The sequence below is a fragment of the Pagrus major genome, chromosome 2 (assembly GCF_040436345.1).
Source record: "Pagrus major chromosome 2, Pma_NU_1.0".
In the NCBI taxonomy this organism is placed as follows: Eukaryota; Metazoa; Chordata; class Actinopteri; order Spariformes; family Sparidae; genus Pagrus; species Pagrus major.
The window spans coordinates 13235638-13254531 of record NC_133216.1 but is presented as its reverse complement, the minus strand read 5'-3'; the positions used below and the strand labels follow the sequence as shown (position 1 = coordinate 13254531).

Here is an 18894-nt window from a genome sequence, read left to right as displayed (position 1 = left end):
TCAACATTACTTCATAATGATACATGAAAGCAAAACGTGTGTACTGCCCTGTTATATCATGTTATTCAAACATATTAGTGTTGGCATGTAATTAAGTCATTTTTAATAATAATATTAACACAGAGCGGGGTTTCTCAGAGATTACCTCCAGAATTTGGGAGTGGAGAGGATGGACTGGCCTGCCAGCAGTCCTGACCTCAACCCCACTGAACAATTGCGGGATCAGCTTGGGCGTTCTGTTCGTGCCAGTGACCAACACAACCACGTTGGCTGACTTGTGACAAATGATGGTTGAAGAATGGGATGCAGAGCTGTGTGTGACCAGGCTGGAGACCAGCATGAGGAGGAGGTGCCAGGCTGTTGTGGCTGTGTATGGTTCTTCCACACGCTACTGAGGCTTCTTTTTGTTAAAATAATAAATTGTTAAATTGCCAGTATGTCTTGTTTCTTCAGACTTCAATCATCCAATCCACCAAACAACACCAAACAAGAGTCAATAGCAGAATAAGCTGTTTGGCAGAGAAGATTTGGCAAATTTTAAAAGGGAAATAAACAGGCATGGTATGTATGTATGAGATTTATTGCCAAGAAGCATTGTTACAACAAAGAAATAAACTGCCAAACACTAATGTCCTTACTTTTTGTGCTATGTTTACTTCTACGCCACTATTTTGGAAGCCTATATTATACTTTTTACTCAACTACTTTGATTTGATTACTTTAGTTACCAGTTACTTTGTAGATTGAGATTGTTGATACAATTACCAAGTGGCTCGTGCAGATGCAGCAGCCAGTAGCTCCTTCAATTTTTGCTACATTTTTGTTTGTTTTTTAATTGTTTATTTATTATTATTATTATTATTATTATTATTATTGTTATTTATTTGTTTTGTTTTTTTAGTTTTTGCTTTATTGCTGAAACAAGTTTTATATATGACAGAAACAGAAAAGAAAGAACCTGGCCAGCTGGACCACCCCAGGGAGGAGAGGGGAGAGATCCAGGATGGGAGCCATGTTAATCCAGCTTTGGACTGAAGGCAGCTCCTGGCTGATGTCTAGTCGCAGGAAAATGAAATGGACAAAAGGGACTCAGGCTGGCCAGGGAACAGGAAATCTGTTGTGCCCAGAGACCCGTGTCCAGCACCACTTCCTGGATCAAGCTGTTGCTCTGGACGTGTGTGCCATGTTCCCCGCTGACAGAGCGCAGGACAACAGTGGGATGAGGAGAGGTGGAATCAGGTGGAAAGTTGATGGAAAGTTTACTTGATGTTGAACTTTTAATATGAAGATGCCGACCACATTATCATCACCATCTTGTTGCTGCTAGTATGATGTATTACTATGGATTAAGGTACCCAGCTGCATATAATGTATCTGAAATTAGAACCACATTTACCAGCTACAACATTAACATTTTTTTACTTTTGATGCTATGCTTGTGCACTTTTACTTAAGTAAGATTTTCAACACAGTATTTTTACACTATGGTATTGCTTCTTTTAGTAGTAAAAGACCCGAGTACTTATTCCACCACATGTTGGTTTGGCACAATATCAACATGCTGGATGAAGGGTCAGAATCAGAATCCACAGCTGCAGTCTGTGATGAACTTTTGACAACATCGTACATTAAATGTTTCCTAATCCATCCACATCACAGTGGATTGAGAAACACGCATGGGGCATGGACACAAGACACAAAAAAAATCACTTCCTGTGCAGCATTTTAGCAATTTTTGTGTCAATGACCTGTCAATTCTGAAGGGTCTGACAATAAGCTAAAAGCTGTGTTACATCATGAAGGAGTCGAAATGCTGGTAAAAATGAAGTTAAAATGTCGCTATTATTTTTGACTTTAATGCAAACTTATTTTATACATCACAAAATGATAAAGTCTCAAAATATTAGTGAAGGGCTTAATAAAAAAACCTTTACAATCTAATTAACGACTGCGGCTTTGAAAATCCACATGAAAAATCCGTGATAGGGAATCTCCTTTAAAGCTGACACATGGTGCTAATTGGCATTTAACTTTGCCTTTGAAATTGTGATTTAGCGACTTCAAAGTTAATCACTTCAAAGTTCATTTTTATATATTTTTTTAATTCTGTGCCTCCATTATGTTGTCATTTCCCCTCTCTGTACTGTAAGTGTGAGCGCTGTAGATGCACTGACACAGTAATGCTGTACCCTGTCGCCTCATGTGTTCTGGCATGCGAGCGTTAATGATCCACCGCAGATAAAGCTGTGTTATCGAGACTCTAACCTGCCGTGCCAGGCGTGTTTTTCTTAGAGATGCACCTTGAATGCTTGGCAGCTGACTCTCGGGTGTTTTATTGCTGCTTCTGCTGCTGCTGTTTGTTTAGGTGTGTTTAAAGTGTGAAAATGTACCAAGGGATAGCCTTGTCATTCCTAATTAAATCCACATGAAGATAAGATTTCATCAGCATCCTGGTGCAGACATTAAGTCAAGCAGAAAATTAGAAAAGTCAATATAATATGAGACAAAATAAAGGTTATTTCCACTTTTAAAGTCACTTTTGCTTTTGCACTTTTCCCTGGACCGAACTTTCTTCAAATTCTACTGACGTGCATTTACAAGTATTAACGATCACGCACGCACAAATGCATCTGCACGCTGCGTTTATGCACACACTCCATTAGCAGAAAGAGATGATCAGCAGTGGAGTGCATACTCCTCTCAAGAAAACAGCTGACGGAACAGTTTGCCCCCTAAAACTGCTGCACCTACGCACAACAGCCGAGTGAGAGTTAATCAAAGACGGACACAAAAACAGCCCGACTAAAATGAAAGTTGTATTTTATTTACATCCTCCTTTGCGTCGCCAGTTTCACCTGTGACCTCTCCCTCCTCCCCATAAATCCACCTCCCCTTCCTCGACCTCCTCCACTGATTAGTCGCTCTCCCTGCAGACACCTCCCCTTCCCATTTCTCCTTTCCTCTTTTCCCTTCCCCTCCAGCCTTGTTGTTTAGATTCTATTATCCTGTGCTGCTTGGCTGCCTCACCCTATTAATCCTAGCAGTTCGGTGTGTGTGTGCGTGTGTGTTCTCGTCCATAGATGTCTATGGGGGCTATAAGTGAAGCCAGTGTGAGAGTAGTGTAGTGGCTACGAATGATTAATGTTCTGGGTTAGGCGAGGTGAAAAATGGCAACACACACAGACGCGCGCACCAACACACACGTAGGCTGACACGCGCTTATTTTTGTGCAGGTGTGCTGTTAATATCTTGTCTGGAGCGCTTTGTCCGTCTGGACAAAAACAGACTCCAGAGCAAGGTTGTGTCTCTTTCAATGAAGTGTGTCAGACGGAGAAGTGAAATGAGGAAGTAGTTACAGTGTGGTGGAGGAGCTGTGGGTCATTAAAGAGGAATAAGCTGCAATTGTGAAACTGCTGTTGCTGACCAAAACAGCTTAAAATGAAACTGCTTCACACACGATCAACAGTTTCAGAGAAAACAGCTTCAAACGACTGCCTGTAAATCATTTTTCTCCCCCCTCATACTTTTTGTTCAGTCTGTGCTCAACTTTTGTTTCCCAAGTTTGGGATTCCCCTGTGGGCTAATAAATGTGTGTGTATGCACTTGTGTGTGCGTCTGTAAGCCGATCCACTTGTCCTGGATTCCCTGCTAAACTTAGCCAAGTGACAGTAGTCATGAGTGAGTGGTCATCAGCACGGTTCACTGAGCCGCTCTTGGCTGCGGCCCCGCACTCTTTGAGTACCTGTTGCTTTTACACCGCATGAACTCGCTGATCAGATGATTATTGATCCAGTGGGTGGCTGCACTGTGACTCACAGAGGCTGGACTGCAAAGTTTTATGGGCTGACAGTGGGTTTAAGGTCATGTCCACATAATACAGGAACATTTTAAATTAAGTCAAGTTTTGGGTCTCCATCCACATCTAGTTGATGTTTCTGACTGCCGGAGACTCGTTTTTCTCCAAAATTGCTCTTCAACATGGATTAATGGTGGTCTGAATGTGTAACTGAGCTCTCATTATGACTCCCACATGACCAACCTTTCACCCTCTCTCTGTAATCACTTATCTTGTGTTTCCAATATAGTCAATCACACAGTGTGAGTGCTGTAACTCTCTGTGTTTCTCTTTCTGTAGCCCGACATGTCACAGTAGGAAGACCAAGTCGTAAATTATTTTATTTAGCTACTTTGGTTTTCAGGTTCCTGACAAGTCAAAAGGTCTGCTATGAAAATGGCCTTAGACGACCGCAAAATGACACAAGTGGTTCGATTCATTATGTCAGTGCTGAACACAGGAATTGAAGTTCGCCTTTGTTATTCCAGCTGTGTCACGTTTCACAATTTATACTCACGCAGGTGTAAAACCAGAAACGTTTATGTCGGTGAAGCACCTGTTTTGTGTATTTTACTGTATTGAAACACGCAAAAACATAACTTCACGCCTTGTCCACACTAATACAGAGATTTTTCTCCTCCTGTCCACATGACCTTCATTTTGCAAAATATCTCCAGACACACAAGAACCAAAAAATGATTACAAAGGCTGAAATTCGTATGTCGGGCCGATAGGTGGCGATAAAGTCTAGATCAATGATACATCAAATACCAGAGAAGAACATTATGAGCAGTGTTTTTTTCCCCAACTACTTAAACAGTAGTTGCTAATTATTAATTGACATATATTTCCTGACCTTTGATTCAACACATTTCTGGCACACGTTCAAGGTGCAATGGAGAAACATAAAGCAAAAGGATTCATTTGTGTGGATGGACTACGAGTTGGAGTGAATTGAGAGGCCAAAATGTTTGCAAAACATCTGTATGGGTGTGAAACAGTCAAAACCTTACCCTATACTGTAAAGGCGACACATACAGTTGAATTAGGTAAAGTTCTTAACTGATAGATATCACCATCAAACTCCCCCAATTAATTACTTACATAAAGAAAAACATTTTTTGGATCACAAGTTTCTGGGATGTTATGTTTAAAGGTCCTATTTGTAAGAAAAGTTGATTTTTGAGTCTTATTCAACTTGTCAAATACTGACGCCTTGTTTTTCCCAACTCATATAACCTGACGCTTGAGGATGGCGGCCAACCCGACCTAGAATCACAAAGTGTCAGTAATTGACGAGTTGGGAACGAGACTCAAAAATCTGCTTTTCTTACAAATAGGACCTTTAAACGTGCAAATGAGGTTATTTAATGAAATATGCATTAGTTTGCATTAATGTCCAGTGAAGAAATCTGAACTAGAATAAACACCTAAATATAGTGGAGTGTATTTTGGACTTTTTTTTTTCACTAGTCTTAAAGAATACATGTTATGGAAGCTGAATGGCCCAAAATCTCAAAATAGACCCGTAATTTTCACCTGTAGTGTCTCCCCTTGAGACAATTCATTTTATTCTTTCATATGTACTATTTTTCAGACAGCCTCTGCCATCAGTGTATTGGAATGTTTGTACGAATGTGACATGTGTTTTAAAGCGCTTTGAGTAGCGGGTAGACTATATCAATGCAATTTACCATCAACAGGTTAAAAGGGTTGCCTTGAAAAAAGCAAAATAAAAAACAAGCAGACCTTGAGTTGATATTACACTGCCAGGCTGCTATTTGAAGGTTCACAGATCCATTTCCATGACAACTGTGCAAGCTACATCTGCTGATGAAGACCATGTCATACAGTTAAAAGCCTCTGAAGTGGCTACAAAGAGGACCTTGAGTTAGGTTTCTTATATGAAACCAGTCTTTTGTGGTTTACTTACAGAAAATTAAAGGAGAAGTTCAACATTTTGGGAAATATGCTCATTCAAAGTTAGATGAGAAGATTGATACCACCAGGAAACACTTAGCTCAGTTTAGCTGAGCTTAGACAGCATAAAGACTGGAAACATGGGGTAGCAGCTGGTTGGCTTTCCAGATACTAGCACTGATTAAAGAAATGAGATATAGTGTGGTAATTAGTGGGATTTCCAGGTGCATTAAGGCATTTTATCCTTGAGCAAAGACTTTCATTCTTCTTCGAGTCTCTACGCTCAGCAATTGTAATTGTTCCCTGCATGCAGCTTCTTACAGCTTATATGTAATGCACAGATATGGGTATACTAGATCTTTTCATCTATTCCTTCAGCTAAACAACAGCAAAAACAAGAGATTTAAGGATATTCAATGGTGAACTGCCAGCAAAGATATAAATCTAAAACTCCTTGGCACACAACTGCTTCGTTATTCCACACAGATTTCTGAAATGTCATCCGAGCACTTCACGCAACAGCAGCAGGCAGACGAATACAAGGTGAGAAGTCAGTCAATTTATTTGTGTCTGTTCGAAGTCTTCCGTGAAAGCCCGGTGGACCTCAGAGCCTTTCCAATTCCAATTCCTATTTAGCACAGACTGAGTGAGTGTGAGGAGCGTGCGCACACACACACTCACACACACACACACACACACACGCATGCAACCCCTATTTTAATGGATGAATTGCTCCCATTGTGTTAGCAACAGAAGTAATTACATTGCTGCTGGGATTCTGTCGTTTCTCTTTTGGCCACGACACTGAAGCGTGGATATCACGTCCCCCAGAATGGCATCTGGGTATGACAAGAATATTCACATCTGCCTGAGGACTTTTACAAAAGTGCCGCAGCCTCCCGAGGCAACCTTCAAGCTCCAAGCCCTCGCTGACTGCATTTCTCATTATTATGAACTTCCCCCCATCAGCTTCAGTGAGGAAGTGAGAATGTCAGACTCTTCTCTGATGATGATGGTGACTGTGACTCTCAACCTTAAACTTTAACCCCCAGCAGTGGACTGTACTGTACTGGATGGAGCTGTATGTATTATTAATGATGGACAAATTCCACGCATGAAAGGCTACCATTGTGGGCCGGATGAAAGACTCTGTGTCCACTCTCTCTGTCTGTCAGCCTGTTTCTTTCTATTTACGTCTCCTTTCTGTTTCTGGTCTCTGTCTCATCTTACATCATATATTCTCGTAGTATCTGTTTTATTTAATACATTTTGTAATCAGTTTGGTTCCAAAAGTTTTATGTCACAGTGTCAATGGCTCTATCAGTTTCTCTCCGGACTGTTCGGGCTTTGTTGGTGAATATAATGGCGTTTGACACAAGACAACAGCCTTTTGTTTTCATTCCTGAACAATACCGAGTTGTCATCCACCAAGATGTGCGCAGAAGATCCTCTCCGTGCTGTGTTTTCTCAGATTTGTGATGCTATGTCACGTACTTATCAAATAAAATATGTTCAGACACAAATCAAAACACGGTCACATATCAGTGATCAGTCTTATCTCAGTTCCTCTACATTTTCCTTGGGTGATCGCATATGTGTCATCTAAAATGACACACAAGCTGCACATTTCACAGCACTGTCGCCTCAGTGTGTGGATTCTCACCTGAGCTGTGAGCATCTGAACTCATGCAGGAAATGTCAGCGCACTCACAGGGTTAGATGTAGGTCTGCTGTCCTCCGGTGGACAGAACGCTTTACTGCAGCAAAGAGAGGCAGAACCCTAAACTTTTTTATCTTGTGACCCTTTAAAGCAGAGTTTAGTAGTCAGAGAGTAATATTACTCTCTAAGCATAGGTGTGACATGGCCAATTTTGTTGTCATCACTTTATAAAGTACTACATTGCCTAAAACTGCATATATTGAAAACTGTTTTAAAGTATATTTTCCTTTGAGCCCTTATGTCCCCACCACTTTTTAACACAAAGTGACACTCTTGTCTCCAAGGTTGTGTCATTTACAATTTTTTTTATACTCTGGTGGAAGTAGCTCTCGAGCATTTCATAATAAAATGCAAGGATTAGACAATCTTAGGAGTTCCTCACCCCAGGTTGTGAACCACAGTGGCTTTATATCCCCTTTTTTATCTGTGTTTTGTGTCTTATGACTCAGTGGTTTAAGTCATAACTGTGAAGGACTCAGTTTGCATCTGGACCTGGACAGCTGTCACCCATCTCAGTCTTCCCCATCTTGTTTTTTTCACTTGGGAAAAATATTCCTTAAAAAGTATAATAATAATAATAATAATAATAATAATAATAATAATAATAATAATAATAAAGTTTTCTCAAATGTAATTTCCTGTTTTTTTTTGTTTTTTTTTTAATGTTATGCATTAGCAAAGTCTTTTTGCAGGCCAAAAAGACTTTCACCAGCAAAATAAAGAAATGTACAGTACTGTAACCCTTCACAGTTATGCTACAAATGTTTTGGGTCAATTCAATCCAAGAGAGGTCTAAAGTGACACCCTTCCCATGTGGGCTGTGTCCGACCATCTCTGTAACTCTCCAAAACCGACAATCTGACATCTTCTATAATTATTCTTTTTGCTTGTATCTTTTATTCATTATCTTTTGTTCTTTTAACGATATGTTATTGCTGTCTTGGTGTGCATTAGTCTCTAAAACCACTTTTGTTTTCTCAATATCCGATGTCTTTTCAATCACTCGTAAAGCACTCTGAATATCATTTTGGTTTGTTTGAAAGGTGCTATATAAATAAAGTCTGATTGATTGATTGATTGATTGATCCGCCACCCACTTCACACTGTGACTGGCCAGCAGGGCAGAGGTGAGAAGGGAGTCTGGATTTGAACTTCTTGCTCTAGCTCACTTTTTTTTTTTCTTCTTTTTTTGCATTCTTCACAACTATTTCTGTCATATGAACAATTAAGTGTAACACTATGAATGTCTGCCAGAGGAGAAAATGTGTGCTCTTATCCCCGTATCTTCCCCTTTGAAACAACTAAAGACATTTAATCCAATTAATCATATTTTGGGATTCCTTACAGATAGCGCTGCATAAAAAGTAGGCCTTCTGTAAACACCAATCACCGATCTGTTTCATTTGTGGGTTTTACAGCTGGGATTTTTGAGACCCTAAACTGAAATATCTGTAGCAGACTTCTGAAGTATTTAATCAGTTCAAACTTTATTTATAAGCAAACATAAAAATAGGAAAAATCATTAACTTTCAAGCTGATAAAACAATGTGTTCTTTGGCTGAGGGCCTGTGTCTCCAGGACAACAAACAGATCATCAGGCTTAAGATGAACTGTTGCTCCCCCTCTCTAAAAATATTTCATCATACAACAATGGACACATTGACGCAGCTAACAATGGACCTGTGAAGACAACACGCTGGACAGCTCGGGTGACAATGATAGGAGGAACTGTGGTGATGAACTTTTGTCAGGGGTGTCGATAAACAATAAAAGTGGAAGCGGTTCAGAAATAACTGCCCTTCGTAGCCTTTATTTAGTATGTGTAATGAGTTACACTTGTATAATACATAGCTGCTACGCTCTGGCCACAATTGTAGCTTCATAGCTGTGAGGTCTAATCACAGGATGGCTCTGGAAAGCATTTTATTTGTACTGTGCTCTGATGCTGTTAAAATGATAAATGATAAACGATCACCTCACACCGTCTGAATAATTAATAAATCAAAACACACACATTGCCACAGAGGATGAGTGGAAATACAAACTATGAAAACGGAGTGATTAATTCAAGGTCAGAAGCTTTAAACCAGGTAATAACATTTTGCCACAAGTCTTTTTCCCTTTTAAAATTACAGCCTGAAACTTGTTGTTTGAAAAGGCCTCTGAGTCCCTGTGGAGTGAAAACATTGGAGGCGACTTATCTCTGCCATTAATTAGCTCAGGGGTCTCAGACATTTTAATTAGTCTACTGTCACTCTCACAGGACAAGGGCTGAGGATTAAAGACCTGTCGCAGTACATCTTATTCTGTTGTTGTAGATGTTCACCTTTTACTGAATGGATCGCACACAGGGGCCGTCCTCGGGCTATTTCAGGCTATTTCAATTAGAGCATGCTGGGGATGATATGAGATGAAAGTGATATTAGGTGAGGGGCAATGAGCCCAGGCCTCTTGGTAGAGGTTATAAGGAGTTGTAACAAGGAAAGAGGAGATCTTGTGATTAATTTTAGCAGTGGTGTCATGTTTAAACGGGCTGTTTTTCTTTTTATTTGACATTATTGTTCAGATATAAAGTGAAAAGTTTAAAGAAATTGTAGACTTTGAACTCTAGTTCGGACATAAACTAACTTTAAAGCTTGAATAATCAATATTTTTATATCAGCAATGGATCAAATGACTATAACAGTGTTTTCATTAACATAAAAAAGTTTTAGTCACTTGAGTCACTGAATAAGTTATGATGTAGTGAAAATTTAACTCAAACCACTCTGACAGAAGAAGAAGAAGCTGTGTCTGTTGATGCCGTCTTCCCAGATATTCCCAAAAGATTCCCATTCCCAGATTAATTGCCACATTCCCTCGTAGATGGCCAAGGTGACTGGTTTTGTGTCTTCTTCTTCTTCTTTGATTTTTATTGGTTGTTAGCAAACAACTGGTTTTGTTCCTGGTTTTGCGACCTTCACTTCCTCTGCTCTGTTTATTACAGCCTATATGACCATCTTCTGACCAAAAGGCTTTGCACAATGTATAGTCACTAATAAATAGCCTCATTATTGCCTTCCACTGCAGTTCCCCTTACCTCTATGGAGTATCACGTTTTCCTCATTGTTTGAGTATTCTGGCCTGCAACTTTAATGTTTGTTTCAGTCTCACTGCTCTCACTAGCAGTTTTTCCCCACTTGAATTGAGGGTTTTAAGGACAGAGGATGTTGTTCACTGTACAGATTGTAAAGCCCACTGAAGCAATGTGAGTGTGATTTTGGGCTTTATAAATAAAACTGATTTGATTTGAAAAAATAAGTGATATAGAAATATGACTCCATACGCAGATAGCAACATTGTTGCGGCCCAGATCTGGCCCAAACCAGATACATTCATACAGCCCACATACTATGTGGAATGATGGCACTTGGCTGGTTTACTCCTGTTTGTCCGTTATGAGCCACAAGCAGACCATACCATAGTTACACGTCAGCCAAGAGCAAACCGAATGAACCACAGGACCAGGTCCAGCCCACCAGAATAAAGATGAACTGTGGCTGAACGTGTCTGGTACAATTTTGGTATCTGGGTATGAACGATAATGTTGCTAATTTTCTAAGCATGCTTCACCATATCAGCTTTCAAGCCGATGATATGTCAATGTTGTGTTCTTCAACTTATTTCCGCTGCCCTCAGTTGAAAGATAAGTAATCGCTCCTCCTCTTAAATCTTGCTGTAAAGTGTAAGAGATAGAAAATCTGCATTCCTCACTCCAGGCAAAAATACCAGCAAAAGTCAGCTAAGCGTAAAATAATATATATAGAGATATCAGACGTCAGTAAAAAAAAAGACATCAGCAGTCTGAATTAGCATAAAGTGGATATCTTACAAAATTATAATATGAAAGTTAACTTTTAGTTTGAAAGTCAGTGTTTGTGAGTCTCTCATTCATCTTCGTGTTTAGGAAATTCATGTAAACAAACAGTGTTTTTTCCTATTCTGTTTTTACTTACTTTAAAGAAAGCTTTTAGGTCAGCATCAAATATGACCCTGCAAATGTTACCTCTCTGTTCATGTGATCTGTGTGTGCATACTAGTGACATCACAAGCCCTAATCACCATGACAACTGTGTGAAAGGCCACACATCAGCATTATCCTGGTCTTTATAGTTTGTGGTTTGTAGTTAAGAATTCACCTGGGGGGGAGGCTGACATACCATGAGTTGATAAAGTGTGTCTGTGTCTATCTAATTATCAGTGGTGTGTGAAAATAAACTCCACTCCTCTCTGACAGGATGGCCTGGTTTTACATTCAGGGTGATCACTCTCACAGATGTGACAATCTACATCACAAGGCTCGAGGTCACATTACCCTCGCTCCCCATGGGGCAGAGCGCTGATTGTCTCCATATAGGCTTTGACTTGTTGTTTCTTAATGGGATCTGGGGAGGGACTGCTTTTGAAAGCCCTGCATGACGAGCCAATCCACATGTTTCACATACTGTCACTGACTGTTTTTTTTTTTTTATGCATCTGCGTGTGCCTCCATCTGTTCCATGATGATGTATACTTTGAGTTTCAACAATCACAGTGATGCACACTGACTCACAGATTTACTTCCCCATTCACGGCTCTAACCACACTGCATGAGTGTGTGTGTGTGTGTGTGTTGTATCGCTGTTGGTGATTTGTGGATGAATTAAAACTCTATTGATCCAGCAGAGTTTTCCCAGCGATCCCTGGAGGTGATGAGGTCACGACTGTGGTTTAATCATCACTGTGCCTCGTGACAGGCATTGATTGGAAACATTGGTTATATCACAATTTGCAAGAGGATGTGATGGGGAATTTATACACGCCCACGCATGCACACACAATCAGAGAACTGTGACGACTTAAATCATTGACTTTAATACAATCTTATCAAAAGGTTTCCACTTGGATTAAAGATTGCGCCACATGCCATGAGTCATGGATACGGTAACTTCCAGATTCAGAATATGTGGATAGACAACCGAGAGAATGAACAACTTTCTTTCATGTTGGGTCTGAGTGTGGTTCAGATATTGATCTGACTGACTACAGAAAAAAGGCTCAGTGGTGCATGTCAGTGAACAAGGAAATTAAGATTTATCTGATTCTGGGTTGCATCTAGAAAACAAAAACAAAAAAATAAGCACAGGAGTGTCAGAACATGTAAGACAAAAGCCCTTTGCTGTGTCACATGTGGGGTCATGCTTCACGGGCTGATGTGACTCACTTCCTCTTCAGTGTTCTTGTCATGTCATCCAGCTACAACTCCACATCTTAAGTATTGTTTTTTCCCCTAAACTTTGGAAATATTACCACACATATGAGTTGTTTACTGATTTATACACACTTCTTTTTGTCATTCAGCTTGGTTTATTTGGTGTAATTGGAATTATTAATTCTTCTGCGATGAACCCAGAGTTCAAGAGGTGAAGAAAAACCACTGACCCACATTGCATTAGGTGGTTAAGCAATAAGCCGAGTGCAGAAATTGCAGTAGATAGCCCTTTTTTCCAGTAAGTTGTTTGAGAATGACTCAAGCAGTAGTAAGCCCAAGGATCAGCGATGTCGAAACTAAGGTGTGGCAGGTCTGCGTGGGTACTGGGGCCAGCAGCCGCGCTGACTGTGCGATAACAGCCGCACTGCACCTTTAACTAAACGCTGGAGAGCGTTTGAGTGACGTGGGACGCAGACTGCGTGCTGAGTGTGGGCAGGAAGCGCACGGCGTCAAGTTAGCGAGAGTAAGCAGAGCCGATACCGGAAATGACAAACAACGCTTTCAAGATAAAATATGTATGACATTTAAATAACAATTAATGATAATAATATTCAACATTAATTGAATATAAATATGTTTTGTGACGTAGTGTGTTGATTATTCTGTTTAATAAGCTGTAAAACCGTAACAAAATTGACTTTAGCGGACATGTTAGGCCGTCGTACCTTTATTTTGAAAGCTAACGCAGGAAGTGGTGCGTTTCCGCTGAGGATGACTTGCCTCTGCCGAAGAGAGCAACGGACGCACGGTGGCTACTTGAACGAAAACGGGGGAAGCTCGCTCAAGAACCGGCTGGGCTGTCGTCGGGAACTCAACATGCCACAATACAAATGCTGAGCGTGGGTCCCAAACAACCGTATTTACCCCCTGAACGGCGATAGCTGACGGCCACGCCCCGTATCAACCGACCGGAGCCCGTACAAAAGTGCTGGCGGAGGCGCAACGGCGAGCGGTTTGAAACCCAGCAGGGCGGCTAGCGGGCTCACAGCGGAGAGGAAGCAGGAGCGTCGGCTGTTTTGAGAACCATGAGAGAGTACAAAGTAGTGGTTCTCGGGTCCGGAGGGGTCGGGAAATCCGCATTGACCGTCCAGTTCGTGACGGGGTCCTTCATAGAGAAATACGACCCCACGATAGAGGATTTCTACAGGAAGGAGATCGAGGTGGACTCCTCTCCGTCCGTGCTGGAGATCCTGGACACGGCGGGGACCGAGCAGTTCGCCTCCATGCGAGACCTGTACATCAAAAACGGGCAGGGCTTCATCCTGGTCTACAGCCTGGTGAACCAGCAGAGCTTCCAGGACATCAAACCGATGAGGGATCAGATCATTCGGGTGAAAAGGTACGAGAGGGTGCCGATGATTCTGGTTGGAAACAAAGTGGACCTGGAGGGGGAGAGGGAGGTCTCGTCCGGTGAGGGGAAGGCACTGGCGGACGACTGGAACTGCCCGTTCATGGAAACTTCAGCCAAAAATAAAACCTCGGTGGACGAACTGTTTGCAGAGATAGTCCGACAGATGAACTATGCCTCAACACCAAATGGCGACGACCAGTGCTGCTCGTCTTGTGTCATTCTTTAAGAAAAAGGACAACCATAAAGTTTTATTCTTTGCTCGGTTTTAAGTTTGCAATGGTAAGTTGAAGCACCAAAACACACTGAAAACACAAAGCAGACATTAATGACAGCACAGTCAAGACGTACACTTAATCACAAACATGTTATTGAAATCCTCTCCCAAGAAGCACATGTCCATATAAGTATAAAGTGGACAGCAAAATGCCGGATGTGTGCCCAACTTGGCTTCATTTTAAAAAAAGTTTATTGTCATTTTCTCTGTTGGTTTTCACTGGGAGCGTGCACTGGTAGGACACTTGCAGCCTATTGTTTTGCTAAGCAAGATTGGGGAAGTGTCTGACTCATTTGCAGAACTGGAGGGGCAGGCTGTGGCAGATTTTAACGAGGTTTGCAAAGTCAGAAGTTGAATTTGTACACCTACAACTGCTCGGTTGGTATTTTCCAGAATGAGGTTAACAGGAGTCGGGAGATTCCGATGTTCTTGTAATGGCCTACATTCAGGGATCGTTCAGGGAAGTTGATTTTTCTCCAGCCGTGTGCGTGTGTTGTCAGAAGTTGCTGTCGTTCACCCATGACTCATTTTTTTTCCCCCCCTCTATCTCTTGTTTGTGGCAGTGTGTTGCAGCAAGTGTGTACTGTTGAGCTCTTCTTCGTGTCTCACCCTGGCCTTGGAGGAAAATACAGGGAGGAATGCTGCAGGGGGACGAGAGGAGGAGGAGGAGGAGGAGGAGGAGGAGGAGGGGAGCAACAGAGACAGGGGAGGGGTCCACTCTTCAGGAATTCTGCTGGGTTGGAGTATCTTTGCTGCACGATCAGTGTCCGCCGTTGATGTCAACACAGTGTCGGATCCAGAGCTCCAGCAACGCCTCCCCCTCGCCGGTTCCAACTGTACTCCCAACTGGAACTAAACCCCAATGGAAAAGATATGGAGGGCAACACTTAGAGACACTCATAAATGGATATTTCTGTAAAAGAAGATGACAAGAGAGATAGAGTATATTTTGTTAAATAACTGCAAAGTCTGGGGTGGGTAAAAAGATTTGGGGTGACATCTCCAAATGCTCCTCAACACTCCAAATCCTATTTTTTGTTCTCCAAAGTCAAAAGAAATTGACACCACTCTTCTGCCGATGGAGTAAACGTGACGAGTGCCACTTTTTTTTTTTGTGTGTGTTTTTCCCTTCATCACCTCTTCAGTGCGCGAGAGGACCTTAACTGAAGTGACACGAGGACGGTGACCTGATCGCCCTTGTGTCAAGTGCCTTTCCAAAACAAATCAGCTGTTCAGATTTAGTGCCAACCTACATGTATCACCAAAAGAACCCTTCAACATGGCAATCCACGAATTTAGTGAACTGTTCTTCTGGATAATCTCGTAGGGGTGGAGGCTGAAAAAAGAAACTACAATAGGCTTTTTGTTAATGGAATGGCGGTTTTCTGTATGTTTTCCATTGGCCTTCTTGAAGTCTAAGGTGTTCATTTTTGCAATGTCTGCTTTAGTCTGGCCAAACCTATATCTTGAAATGCACAGGTACTGGAATCCCCTTGACGTGACGATAACAACACCAAACGCTTACCTTTCCAGGCCACTTAAATCAACTTCTGTTTGTTCTGTTTATTTTGTTGTTTTTAACAGGAAATGTGATGATGTACCGTTGACAAATCTAACCTGATTGTAAGTTCAATTTCAGACCAGCCTTTTAACAGTGGGCTGTGTCTGTTTTAAGAAAAAAAAAAAACAAGACTTTTAATACAAATGGCATTTTTAAAAAAAGAAACCAGGCTGTGTTTTCTCTTTGTTGACGTCTACGTGTTTTAGCGCTTTACCACAACGGCTAATTGCGAGTTTGCTGAGGCTAAACAAAGTTGTCATGAGCAGTTTATACAAGGGTTAAACTCCTGCTTACTGTGTTTGAATACACACAAATAACTGGATCGCTACAAATACCCACAGTTATACGACAGTTCAAAAAGTAAACTTTCAGGTTGTGCGCTTCATTTACAATAACATGACTTGAGCTGCAAGGATTAGTAAGTCAAAAGAAAATGAATGTTACCTATTTTGATAATAAATTAATAGTTCAAGCAAAAACGTTTTCTTACATGTAAGAATTTGCAGCTTTTCTTTGTCATTTATGATAGAGAATGAAGAGTCTTTGGGTTTTGGACTGTTCTAGGACAAAAGAAGCCATATTTAGATGTCAGTTTGGGCTCTTGACAAATTGTGATGAGCATTTTTCACAATTTTCTTGACTAAACGATTCATCTTAAAAAATATTAGCAGATCAATCAATAATGAAAATTATTGTTATCCGCAACCCTAAATACGACTTTCCTTAAAACCAAAACTTATTTGAGGTGTGTGATAGTTAAAGATAGCTCACGGGCTAACAGGGAAAAATACTGAGTTTAATGTTGACAAAAATTCACTGGGCACCTTGTTGCTGTCATTCATAACATGAAACCATAACACTGTCGCCCAAAAATCTAGTTTTATTTTTCTACTCTTGCTTAACCTTGCCTCTTTACTTCCTGTGTGGTTGACGCTGAAACCGCTGTTATGCTACATGTGCAACAGCTGAAAGAAAACAGACCCAGGTGTGTACATGATATGACTGTGTTGAAAAGGAGATGAGTAACTCACCTCTGTCGGTCTTGTGTAGGTGTTTACATGACAATGCTAATCCAAGCATGGTTATTTTCAGGCCATTAGAGCTCGTGCAACGCCCCTGAACAGCAGAAAATCACGTAAAGATATCTGTAAAGTACCTGATGAGATTTCTGATGAACCGAACAGTAGATGTCTTCACCTACAACATGCCATCAAGATAAAGGCACATCTATCTCCTCCATCTTCCTCACATGCGTTAATAGACGAGTCCGGGCTCTGCAGCTCCAGAGAAATGTCTCTTTTAACTGTGTGGGTGTACTAGTGTTTCAGCCCAGAGCTTCAGCCTGGGTGCAGCGTGTGTGTGTGGGTGTAGTGGTGTGATGTGGAGAGGCTGGTATGACTGAGCAGGCCCCGCTCTGCTTCTGTTTACCTACAGGGATTACCTAGCCCTGGCCGGCTGGTGGACCGCAGTATGGCTTGAGGGAGGGGAGAGAGTAAACAAACACAAGACGAGCTTCACAGAGAGTCCAGTCTTTTCTGAGATCTGTGCTGGTCTTCAAGCTGTCCTGTATATGTGTTGTGGTATGTACTGTATGTGTCTTGTGAGTCTGAGCATATGTGTCTGCCTGTCACTGTCCCGCACAGGCTCAGACCACTGTGCAGGCCTGGGCATCTGTGCCTGTTAGCCAGTGTAAGCAATGGTATCGTGTGTGTTCTTTGGCTTTGGCTGCACCATGTGACTGTGGGGCATGGGGAGGTCAGGGTACAGGGTTGTGCTTGGGGGCAATACAGCATGAATATCGCATCCAACATGTGTGATCGAACAGTGGTGTGCATGAGTGATGAGCTTGAAGTGATACTGAGGCTATTTTTGATACTGACGTATATCACAATATAGTAAATGTATGCCAAATTGCATAATCAGATTTCTGTATATTGCTGTGAACATGTCTAAGTGACTCATACAGTTTTGTTGCTTTAAAGGGACAGTTCACCCCAGTCATGATTTCTGAAAAGAGACGCTAGGCAAATGTATTTTTTTGGCACATAAATCGCCAAAATCCAAGTGCCATCTAGTTCTGTTATATTTAAAAGAAGGCTGACATCCCCAAAACTTGACAACTCGCGCCAAAGCAATTTGGATTGGATAAACAGCTCTACAGGTAAGAGAAAAATATGTATTTTTTAATTTGGGGTGAACTGTCCCTTTAAATCATTAATTTTAGACATAGGAATTTGCAAAATGAAAACACAGCATGCTGTATCCATCTGTATAATCACATTACTGTTTGGCTGACAACTATAAACAATAATATTAAATTATTGCGCAGCCCTATTATGTATATATACACAACAATCTGCATTATTTGCATATTCAGTCTGTGTGTGTGTGTGTGTACAAAACCACACACACACACACAGACAGCTCTACAGCTTAATATTTGCTTTCAGTGTTGTGTGCAGAAGTGCTTTGTGTTAGTGTGACTGTTGATAGCAGGTGTCAGATCTTCCTCAAGCCGTGGCTAGTTCACAACTATGCTATCTATTGCAAACTCTAATAGCATGTTTCCTCCTAGGCCTCGATGCAGATTGTGTGATTAGACACGAGCAGAGCCGAGGCTGAACACCCGAACGTCTTTAAAATCATATAGTTGAACTGGTGGTGGATGAGAGGGAGCGGTTATTACAGCTATGCCCCAGATACTGTAAATGTACACCCCCCCATCTCCGACTGCTGCGCTGCTTCAGCCTCTTGCTGTGGTATAAACATCTGATAGCAGAAGAATTTGCCCTTTGGAGAGAAAGGGGCCTGTCGAGTTCCTGTTTCTTTTTTATCCGTCTCTTTCTAAGGAACGAGAAGGTGAAAGTTTCACTTCCTGCCCCCTTCTTTTCTTTTTGCACAACTCGGCACCAGCACTGACTCTGTGTGGTTGTGAGTTTAATT

General features: G+C 41.4%; 1 protein-coding gene across 1 annotated transcript; it reads left to right on the top strand.

Moving 5' to 3' along the window:
• The first annotated feature begins 13506 nt into the window (after positions 1 to 13506).
• LOC141018208 (ras-related protein Rap-2b) lies at positions 13507 to 16116 on the top strand. Its single transcript, XM_073493129.1, has 2 exons — positions 13507 to 14395; positions 14954 to 16116. Exon 1 carries the CDS (start codon positions 13791 to 13793, stop codon positions 14340 to 14342), a length of 552 nt encoding a protein of 183 aa, XP_073349230.1. The 5' UTR covers positions 13507 to 13790; the 3' UTR covers positions 14343 to 14395; positions 14954 to 16116.
• The last annotated feature ends 2778 nt before the right edge of the window (positions 16117 to 18894 follow it).

What these genes read in the sequence shown, in the direction of transcription:
- LOC141018208 (XM_073493129.1), top strand. Translation starts at nt 13,791, where the DNA reads ATGAGAGAGTACAAAGTAGTGGTTCTCGGGTCCGGAGGGGTCGGGAAA.